General features: G+C 34.6%; 3 protein-coding genes across 3 annotated transcripts; all 3 read right to left on the minus strand.

Moving 5' to 3' along the window:
• Positions 1-1227: 1227 nt before the first annotated feature.
• On the minus strand, positions 1228-3150 carry LOC115717245 (large ribosomal subunit protein uL11c). The gene is made up of 4 exons (XM_030646216.2): positions 2743-3150; positions 2475-2647; positions 2321-2384; positions 1228-1622 (listed from the first exon to the last, which is right to left on the minus strand). The coding sequence occupies exons 1-4, from the start codon at positions 3110-3112 to the stop codon at positions 1414-1416; spliced, it is 816 nt and encodes a 271-aa protein (XP_030502076.2). The 5' UTR covers positions 3113-3150; the 3' UTR covers positions 1228-1413.
• Positions 3151-4973: 1823 nt separating this feature from the next.
• On the minus strand, positions 4974-5594 carry LOC115716230 (histone H4). The gene has a single exon (XM_030644982.2). The coding sequence runs from the start codon at positions 5518-5520 to the stop codon at positions 5209-5211; it is 312 nt and encodes a 103-aa protein (XP_030500842.1). The 5' UTR covers positions 5521-5594; the 3' UTR covers positions 4974-5208.
• A 2911-nt stretch (positions 5595-8505) lies between these two features.
• Positions 8506-9313, minus strand: LOC115716229 (histone H4). The gene has a single exon (XM_030644981.2). It carries the CDS (start codon positions 9000-9002, stop codon positions 8691-8693), a length of 312 nt encoding a protein of 103 aa, XP_030500841.1. The 5' UTR covers positions 9003-9313; the 3' UTR covers positions 8506-8690.
• Between the last annotated feature and the right edge of the window lie 2336 nt (positions 9314-11649).

Consider the following 11649-nt stretch of genomic DNA (forward strand, 5'->3'; position numbering starts at 1 on the left):
ATCAAGTCATGTATCACATTTTAATCGCAATTCTGAAGTTATCGACCTCAAATTTTACCGTTAAAGGAGTTATGAAATAAGCTATGGCTTACCCAGAGCGGGTCTTGCCGCCGCAATTCGGACTCAAAAAATTAACTATCAACCTCAGAAGTTAGTTTTTCTATTGCTTTAAGATAGTGTCGTTGGCCTAGTCTTTTTGAGCTACCTTGTATGTAAAAGCTTTTATTTATTGAATAATATACAGAATTCTTCCAACTCTCTCGTCTAACACCCCACAAATAAAGTTTTGCTTGTCCTAATTTGACATCATTGAGTAAAACACCCATAACTACTCATGTGAACTCCAAATACGATGATTAAAAATGATTTGAAAAGCTTAAAATGAGATATGCAACTTATATTTCACAAGCTTTCTCCCATAGTTCTGAGCATGGTCAAATTCAAGGTTTAAGTTTTAGCTAATTGCCTTGAGATCCTCACTATGTTTCAGAGCATGTTAATGTGGGGGACCATTGTCCTGCTTGCAAATGAGCCAGGGAAACGATTTTCCATAGTCTTGTAGACTGTCTATTTGCAAGACTTTGTTCGGTTTGTTTTGTAGTGGATGAATGGGTGAGTGAGTACTGAGTAGACTAATGAACTAGCTAAAGATTAAAATACTACATATTAGTAACTTCTCCATCCTTACATATCACTCTTTATTCCCTAACCATTTTTTTCAATTGAATGATTCCCTGCTCTTCTCAATTCTCATTACTTCAAATCTAAAATCAATAAAAGAGAAATCATGTGTGGTTTATTGTAGTAGTTACATGAAAAAATATGGGGTTTTATGACATTTTAAAAAATGGAAAAGAGAACTCATTGGAATACTCTTATTAGACCATTCTAATATCCTCTGCATAACTCATGCTTACTGCTCCTGCAAGTCCAACACTAACTTGATATCTGCTCAAACAGAAAACGACAAGCAAACGCTAAAATTGAAGGGTCGTCTTCTCCAGCATGCAAGGAGACTTTTCTCTGAGCCCCAAGGTAGAAAAGCTAGCTCTCCCTATCATTTGCATTGGGCAAGTGAAATTGGCTACACAACAATTCTTACTCTTCCAGAGAAACTAGTTCATCACAGGTCTGCTTTTCTTATATAACTATATAGTTTCCTTCAATGACTTGCTTGATTGCCCTCTTGATTTTGCTTAAAAGAACTCCCAGATAAGGCAGTTGAGATTCTTCCTCATAAGTTTTAATCATTAATTATGAAGAAACATTTACACCCAACAAGGAGGAAAAAAATTGTAGGCATATTATATTAAACATTGAATTTTAATGTCTTCTTTGCACACTCACTGTGAGGTCCTAATGGGATTGAAAAAAAATAATAACAGCAACAAAGAGCCTAGAAACTGGTAGTAACTAGAGAATTTCCTTCTTCTTGCGCTCAAGAACTGGAGGATCAACATCAATTCCCATATTAGCTGCAGTGCCGGCTATAATTCTCATGGCTGATTCAATGGTTGTGCAGTTCAAGTCAGGTAACTTCTCAGCAGCAATTGTTTTCAATTGCTCAATAGTAATCTTCCCTACTTTCTCCAACTGTGGGTCTTTTGAACCTTTCTCCACTCCTACATACAACAAGATATAATTGAACAACTGATCCAAAGCAATAGAATTCAAATGTGGATTAAAGGAAGATAATTGAAAGGAATCTTAATTTGTAGGACAAAACCAGGTCAGATTATGCAATAGCACGTGCTGTAAAATGCATACAACATATCTTGTCAGTGCAATAACGATTTATGAGAACCGGCTTATGAAAAATGTACGCATTCCCATCAATCATAGTTTGATAAAGATCTAAATAAGGGCCAGTTTATAATAAAAATTTCAAAATTCAAACAAAACTCGAATTAGACTTGATTAGCTCTAAGTACATGTTGAGCAAGACCACTATCTTTACCTTCTTTTCTCTCTTCTATTTTGTTTACAATTGTAAGGTGTTTTCAAATCTCATATTCATTTTCCTGTTCTTTACAAAGATTATTAAATATGTTCATTCTAGCCTCATTAACATCAACAGACATCGAACAAATGTGGTTAAAGATTGCTCATCCTCAAAAAGATTGACAGTACAAAACCAGAAGTGAACACAATGTCGAAGTACTAAACCTTGTACAGGTCCAAAACTAAAATGCTAACACCTAAATTACAGACATTTGAATCCCCGAGTTCCAACCAAACAAGTTTTTGTTCTGGGCAGAAAAAGTTAATAGAAGACATGTATATTATTGAGGGAGCTAGTCAGAGTGGCTTAGTAGTTTACCTGCAGCTTTAAGAAGCAGAACCGAAGCTGGTGGAGTCTTTAGTATAAAAGTAAAGCTCTTATCCTAAATAGAAAAAGGTAAAGATTAAGAAAGCAACAAAATAAGAAGAAGAATAATAAAAAAGAGGGTTAAACAGAACCAAGATAAACTCACATCATAAACTGTAATTTCAACAGGAATAATATAACCAGCCTTGTCAGCTGTCTTGGCATTGTAATCCTTACAGAAAGCCATGATATTGACCCCCTTAGCACCAAGCGCCGGCCCAACTGGTGGTGCCGGAGTGGCCTTGCCGGCCTCAAGGGCAAGCTTTATCAACCCAACAACTGCGAAAAAACAGTACAAAACTCATAATTGAGTAAAGCGCTTAATGGGTGAGAAAGCGTTTGTGAAAATGTCAAAACGGGGATAGATGTACTACCTTTCTTGGCTTTGCCTCCAGGTTTGGCCTTAGGAGGAGCCATAGCAACGATACTGAGACGCCTTGAGGGAGAATTTTTAAGCTGAGTCTGCTTGGATTGGAGGAATCTGAGAGAAAATTCGGAGCTTGAAGAGAGGCTGGTAATGGAAGAAGGAGATCCCAAAAGAGAAGAGGAGAGGTGCTTGTTGACATTTCCATGGAGGGAATTGTTGATGGTCTTTGTGGAAGTGTAGTGGGGAATTATATTGGTGTGGTAAGTGCAGAGTGAAGACGCCATTGATGAAAGTTGTTGGAAGCTTTTTGCCTGGAAGATAGACCCTGAAAGATTTGGATAAAAACCCCGGAACAGGATACTATCACTAGCTAGCATCCTCTTCCATCTTTGCTCCCTCAAATCATGAGTACGTTTTCCTTCGATACGTTGCGTTTTGTTATTGGGCTGCTACTCTCTTGGGCCATAAAAAGCATTCTTTTCTCGGACCAGGCCCAGACTTTCTCAAATGTTTTTTTTTTGGAATAATTACATAAGGCACCATTTTTTGTAAAATATTTACATTTTTACGTTTAAAGAATGTTTTTTTATATTTTTACGGTTTTCCAAAAAATAACATGAAAACAACATAAAATCAACAAAAAAAATAACATAAAAGTAACATGAAAATAACATCAAAATAACAACAAAAAATAACATACATATAACAAAAAATTAACAACAAATGAACAAAATTTCAATATAAAAAGACTGTATTTTATGTAAATAAAATCAAAAAAATCGTAAAAATGTTTAAAATTCTGTGAAACCGTATTTTGTTATTTTTTTTGTTGTTTTTGTGCATTTCTGAAATTAACCCTTTTTTTTTTCTTTCTTTGAAAGGGACTTTCTCAAATGTTTAATTTTTGGGTCTTTATGTTGAAATTTCTCACTTCTTTATTCTGTGGAATTTTTTATAAAAATATTTTTATTTTAAAAAATACGGTTGTGTTTCACTGTTGTTCTGTAAAAAACAGTATAGTTAAAAAAAAAGGGTAAATACCATTTTGGACCCTCTGTTTTACAAAAGTTACCAATTGGATCCTGTGTTTTGTTAAATGACAAAATAGACCCTGTATTTTCTAAAATAGTACAAATAGGACCCTGAATTGATTTTTTTATCAAAATAAAATTTAATTATAATTCGATCTAAAAGTGATATGACAAAACTTTTTACATTTTTTGTATCTGTTCGTATTAAGCATTGTCTTCAAGTTGGTTGTATTAAAAAAAAAATTGTCAAAAATTAAGTTCAGGTCCTATTTTTACTATTTTAGAAAATATAGGGTCTATTTTGTCATTTAACAAAACACAGGATCCAATCTGTAACTTTTGTAAAACACAGAGTCCAAATAGTATTTACCCTAAAAAAAATCATGAGGCAGTATTTTTATAACTTAAAAAAAAATAACTTTTATGGAATATGAATATCGCTAACATGAGACGCTACATAAAGTACTTAATCTTCTTTTTTCTTTCCAAAAAAAACTACTTTCATTTTCCCTTGAATTAATATTATGAGAATGTGTTTACGGAATAAAAAAAAAAAATCATTTACGTGCTCTTCATTTTTATTGTTAATAACATCTTTATTACAATTCTATTCTATGTAAACAAAAAAAAAACATTTCATGTAAAGCTAAAATGGATGGAAGAAAGAAATTAAGGTATTGGAGAAATGAAAAATTAGACGTCAAATGTAAGATAAATTTAATCTCATAAATACTTCAAAGAAATTACAAGATTAATTTTAAAACTTTAAAACTGCTTAAACGTATAGTAACTTTTCATGGATTTATTTTCTCTTAAATTAATGTGTTGTAACTTGGTTGTTGAAAAACAAAATGGCAATACACCTATAACTACATTATTTAAATTAATAATTCAAGGAAATACGTTTGCAAAGCAAAAGGTTGAATGATTACTGATAAACAACTAAAAAGAAAACTACAGATTCAACAAATAAGATGATAAAAATGGTCGAATAACTTTGAATAATTCAGAATTCAACTTATACAATCAATATTACCACAACCCGTAGTATTGGTACTTCGTGCCTACCATTTCGTGTCTAATTCCAACCTCAAAAAAATATGCAACAGTCAAAACATTCTTCAAATCTCAACTTCATTGAAACTCCGTAGAATTCTTTTTACGATACAATTCAATAAAATTTTAATTCACTTGGTCACATTAACAATTTGAAGAAACGAGATTCATATTAGATCGAAAATCAGTTAATGAGAAATTACAAATTTAAAAGGCCCAAGTAATTTCGATTTATTTCCTCACAATCACAATTTAATGAAGCGAAACTCAAATTACACTGAATATCAGATCATGAGAGATAACAAATCTAAGTCATAGACCCAAAAAGGAAAAGAATACCTAAAAACCCTAAAAGAAACTGATTGATTGTACAAATCGTAATGAGATTAACCACCAAAACCGTAAAGGGTGCGACCTTGCCTCTTCAAAGCGTAAACTACATCCATGGCGGTGACCGTCTTTCTCCGAGCGTGCTCTGTGTAAGTAACAGCGTCACGAATAACATTTTCCAAGAAGATCTTGAGAACTCCTCTGGTTTCCTCATAGATAAGGCCACTGATACGCTTCACACCTCCCCTACGAGCGAGTCTTCGAATGGCAGGCTTAGTGATTCCCTGGATATTATCCCTCAGAACCTTCCTGTGCCTCTTGGCTCCTCCCTTTCCCAAGCCTTTTCCTCCCTTGCCTCTTCCTGACATTCTCTCAGAGACTTTCTCGACAGCCAAACAGTACGTTCAATATTTTAAGATGAGATGAAGCGGGATTGCGTTTTGTGGCGTATATATAGAGGCGAGAATTGGAGCCAAGCATTTCGCGATCCAATTTTAGCCGAAGATGATACTTTTCATCGACGGCTGAAAATAGTGATCCGTGTGAAGACTGAAACGTTTTCTTAACCGTCGATAGTATTTCATCTACGGATGAAACACAAGTGCGAAATCGTGATGCGGATCGTTATAATGTTTTTTTTTCCGACAAAAGTATCGTTATAAAATTTTCTTTTGGCTGATTATTGTTTTTCTTTTTATTTTTTTGAAAATAAACTGTCTGATTATTGTTATAATAATGTTAATTAACCATATCATAATTTTCTAATTTCTTTTTCCTTTTCTTTCTTTTAACACCTACTACATTTATTAGAAGCATTTCCTTAACAAATAAATAACACTTGCACCTTCAAACTAGATTGTGAATAGTATGAATTCAAAATAGATTGTGAATATGTATGGGAGACATTGTTTTTGTTCAAAATAAATTCAAAAAATTCGTATAGGGACATTGTAGGTATAAAAGACTTCTCCTCCAAAATATTTTTGCGAAGATTAACAAAGCAAAAAAGATGAACAAGATTTTATGTACATTGATTGAATGGCATAAAGCCAATGTTTATATACAAGAGCATAACCAAAAAACCAACTAAAGAAGAAAAACCAAAAACAGTTAGAGAGTAGTTACATAAATGAACAAAATCTAACTCACAAAACACAAAGTTAATTAGATAAAGTAACCAATTATGCTTCTCTTAACAGTCCCCCTCAAACAAAGTGTCATCTATAGAAGAGATACTAAGTTTGCTTCTGAGATAAGAATAAAGATTGTTGGCTTTGTTAGGCAATCAGCTAATTGGTGTTTTGTTGGGACATGTTGTACTTGAATTTCTCTGTTGATTACTTTGACTCGAATAAAGTAAAGATCAACTTCAATGTGCTTCATGCGAGCATGGAGGATTGGATTGGCTTCGAACATGACTGAACTTATGTTGTCACACCAGACTAGAGATGGAGATGAAGCGGGGACATGTAACTCAGTTAGAGCAATTGCATCTAAGTTAATACTGAAACCACAACTGCAAGGCTTCGAAATTCTGCCTCTGTTGAAGATCTTAAGATTGTTGGATCCTTTTTGGATTGCCATGACATTAGATTTTGGCCAAAGAAAACACAGAAATCAGGTGTGGATCTACTATCATATGGATCTGCATCCCGATCAGCATCACGGTATGTTTCAATTTGAAAATTAGAGACTTTGTTCAAATACAGACTGTAGTCAAGAGTTTCAGCTAAATAACTCAATATTCTTTTGACAATAACCCAATAAGATTAAAGAGGATTGTGCATAAACTGACATACTTTGTTCACATTGAAAGCAATGTCAGGTCTTGTAATAGTGGTATATTATAGTGCCCCAACAATTGGCCTATAGAGAATTGGATAAGTCGCTGGGTCACTGCCATAGGTTGACAGTTTCAAGCCATTATTCATAGGAGTGTTGTGAGTCTTTTCCCCTTGCATTTCATCTTTACATAGAAGATCTTGGATGTACTTTTTTTGAGTAAGTAGCAGACCAGTTGCAGTAAGCATCGCTTTAATGCCAAGAAAACAATTTTGGGTGCCAAGATCCTTAAGTGCAAATGAGCTATTTAGCTTGGTGACCAGTGAACAGACATAAGTATCATTGGAACCTGTGATCTAGATGTTATCAACATAGACCAACACATATGAACAGTCAATAGAATCATGTTTGACAAACAATGAGTGATTTGTTTTTGCTTAGATAAAGCCAAGTGAGAGTAAAATAGATGAGAGCTTGTCAAACCATGTCCATAGGTCTTGCTTGAGATCATAAATGGCATTTTGAAGCTTGCAAACTTTGTGAAGAACAGATAGATCAACAAAGCCAGGTGGTTGAACCATGTAGATTTCTTCTTGAAGATCCCCATTTAAGAAGGCATTATTGACATTTAGCTGTCTCACTGTCCAGCCTTTTGTGATAGCAATTGTCAAAACAATTCTGATTGTGACAAATTTAATGACAAAGCTCCCCTCCAAGATGTGGTCGGGTACATCCAGGACCGAGATACCAACACCTTCCATTGTACCCAATTTTCCTTCATTGTGGTTGTTTGGGTCAACGACAATAGCTCATTCGATAATGAACCCACAGGCACAGCACAAAATCAAAGAAGAATCAAATGTTTGAGCATTGCCCAGGAGGTGATTGGGCGGTGTTGATTCTCCCACTAGAACTATAACAGTGCATCTCTATCAAGTCTGACAATGGCCGTATACAACATTAGAGACTCAAACATTTTTGTGATCAAGAAATATCATTAACTAATGATAAGGCTGACATATTTAGAAATACTATGCACCACTAGTGTCCAATAACAATGCTCTTTAATAATCTAACCACATTCATGTAATACTATTTTAATATTTCGGTTTTTGGTATAATTTTCTCATTATAAATTGAGTGTAAATAGAATTTAATGGGACAAAACAAATAAGATTTATATGGAGTGGTTCGAGCTAAGGTGTTTTGTCTCAGCCAAGCCAAGTTCTCAGCTCAAGGCATGGCCTCACACAATGGAGGTCACGCAGCCTAGCCCCTTAGGTTCACTGAATTACAAAATCTCAGCTTATTACTATTTTTCAAAAATGCCACATTAATTTGTAAATGAATGCTCATCACATTAACAAGAAAATAATAACTTTGAATCGCTCAGAATTCCATTTCCTCCCTTAACAATACCAAAACGCACAGTAAATTTGACAATTATAATTAATTACTACGACTAATTAAACATCTTGACCATTTTGTCACTAATTCCGTCAAAGAATAAACTTCAAAACTTTCCATTCATTCCAACTTTCATTGTATTGCTTTTCAGATAAAAGACAAAATTTGAAGATAATCCAAGATACATTTGATTCATTTCCTCAAATTCAGATTACATTGATATCAGATCGTACGAGGTAACAAATCTATGTTCAAAACCTAAAAAACAATAAAGAAAGAAAGAAAACGAAAACCTAAAATCCCTAATAGAAAGAAACCGATTGATTGTATGTATAGTTTTGGGAATTAATTAACCACCAAAACCGTAAAGGGTGCGACCTTGCCTCTTCAAAGCATAAACGACGTCCATGGCGGTGACCGTCTTCCTCCGAGCGTGCTCTGTGTAAGTAACAGCGTCACGAATAACATTTTCCAAGAAGATCTTGAGGACTCCTCTGGTTTCCTCATAGATAAGGCCACTGATACGCTTCACACCTCCCCTACGAGCGAGTCTTCGAATGGCAGGCTTAGTGATTCCCTGGATGTTATCCCTCAGAACCTTCCTGTGCCTCTTAGCTCCTCCCTTTCCCAAGCCTTTACCTCCCTTGCCTCTTCCTGACATTTTCTCAGAGATTTTCTTGACTGCCAAACAGGACGTTTAAAAGTTTAAGATGGATGAAGTGGAATTGTGTTTTGGGGCATTATATATTGAGGCGAGAATTGGAGCCAAGCTTTTCGCGATCCAATTTTAACCGTAGGATGATGGTTTTCATCGACGGCTGAGACTAGTGATCCGCGTGATGAGTAAGATGTTATCTTGGCCGTTAATATAATTTCATCTACGGATGAAACATAACAGATGAATCGTCGCGCGGATCGTTAAAATAATGTATTTTATTTCCTTTTTTACAAAAGCATGTCATAGTGATGTATTTTTGTTTTTATGTGGAAACTTAAGTTGAGGAATACATTTTATTTATTTATTTTTTTTATTTATTAATCAAAAAATACTTTCATATTAAATTTTATTAAAATGTCTAATATACTTTTATTCTTCCACTTAAGTGTAGCACATGATTTATATTAATCTAAAGGATATAATTGTAACATCATATATAAAAGTGGGTATATCTCAATAAATATAGAAATGAAAGTAAAAAATTAAATTAAATAAAGTAAAATAGGTGTACAATGCAATTAAATTAAAATACGCTTTTATTATATTTTTATTTTTTTTATTTACTAAAAAACCACTTTCAACATATTTCTCTTTAGTATTGATGTCATTAATTCACACTCAACAAATTTTCCTATCTATCTTATCTATACAGTTTCCGTATATGATTTAAATTTTATTTTTTTCTATTTTTAGTTATACATTGAAACTTCCCTGTAAGATCTAAAGAAGAAGTATCTCTAAAAGTTTTTTTTTTTTGATAAATCAATGAATTGTATTGCACTAACAAAATTACAACCTAAGAGCACCCCATTCCAAGGGCCTCAAAATATACATTTTTATCTATTCAACACTTTACATCTTTGTGATACACAATGAATGATATCTATAAAGCAAAAAACCATTCTTTATCTACATTTGATAGTTTCTTTGGGCATAAAAATTGAACACGAGCCTTTACATTCCATTTCACTTCTTCAACAATTCGGTTTGTAGCCGAACTTGCACCCTGCCAAATAATAGAATTTCTCCATTTCCAAATGTAATAAACCATGGCAGCAGTAGCAACACAATAGACAGCCCTTTTAAACTTTGAAATTTTTGCTCTCCCTATCCATTTGACAAGTTGATGCACATTAGTTGCTTTAGCATTCCAGCCCAGCCACTGTTTAATGTCCTTCAAGCACAGAACCGTTTCTCTACAAGCAAAGAACAGATGCTGAATGTTTTCAGCTTGTTCATCACAAAGGCTACATTGCTCTTGCATCATGACACCCATTCTAATCAATCTTTCCTTAGTCTTCAACCTGTTTAGCATCACTAGCCAAAGAATTATACTGTGTTTAGGTGTATTAAATCGGGACCAGACCTCTTTACTCCAATGAGTAGTCGGCTTTGGAGTGTTGAACATCCTATAACCAGCTTTGATAACATATCTATCAGCTTTCCGAAATTCAAAGACTATCATGAAGGGAGAGAATTTGGTTTTTAAGAGCTACTAACCTCTTCCAATACCAGCTGGAATGAATCGAGGCATCATAACTCCACCAACTCTGCCCCTTGATATATACACTATTCACCCATCTTAACCACAAGCTCTCTTGGTTGTTTGCAATTGCCCAAATGTATTTAGACATGGCTGCCTTATTCCAGCTTTCTATCTTTGTAATTCCAAGCCCCCCATTAGCTTTGGACTCACACACATTATCCCAAGCCACAGCACCTGCACCATAAAACACAGCTTGGCCTTTCCATAAAAAAGCTCTACAAATAGCTTCTATGGACTTCAAAATTCTTTTGGGCATGATTATGATTTGGCTCCAATAAGCCTGAATAGCAATCAATACAGAGTTGATTAGTGTTACTCTCCCCGCAAATGAAAGGTTCCTTGAGCTCCAGGTTCTAATTCTTGCTGTCATCTTATCAACCAAGGTCTCACCTTCTTTCTTGGAAATCTTTTTAGCACAAATTGGAACTCCAAGGTAAGTGAAAGGGAGATCATGTCTCATGAAGCCTGATAATTGCCTGATCTTGTTTACACATTCTTCCTGCATGTTACTACAGTAAATAGCAGATTTAGATGTATTAGGGTGTAAGCTAGAGGTTAAAGAGAAGAGCTTCAAAGCTTGTAACATGTAAACTATACTCTTGAAGTCTCCATAGCTAAAGAGAAGAACATCATCTGCAAAAGCAAGATGATTCAACTTGAGGCTTGAACATCTGTCATGAAATTGGAAGCCCTCTTTATCTGCTATCTTCCCCATTAGTCTCGAGAAATATTCCATACCAATCACAAATAACAATGGGGACATGGGGTCTCCTTGTCTAAGCCCTCTCCTAGATTCAAAGAAACCATGTAATGTTCCATTAAACATAAGAGAGAACTTGGGAGTAGAGACACAGTTCATTATGGTCCTGATGAACTTAATTGGGAAGTGAAGCCCAGTTAGAACCTCCTCTAGGAACTCCCACTCAACTGTATCATATGCTTTCTGAAGGTCAAGTTTTATCATACAGCTTGGCTTGTTTGCTTTCCTGTGATAGTGCCTCACCAAGTCCTGACATATCATGATATTATGCCCTATGAATCTAC

The sequence above is a fragment of the Cannabis sativa genome, chromosome 5, assembly GCF_029168945.1.
Source record: "Cannabis sativa cultivar Pink pepper isolate KNU-18-1 chromosome 5, ASM2916894v1, whole genome shotgun sequence".
Taxonomy (NCBI): Eukaryota; Viridiplantae; Streptophyta; class Magnoliopsida; order Rosales; family Cannabaceae; genus Cannabis; species Cannabis sativa.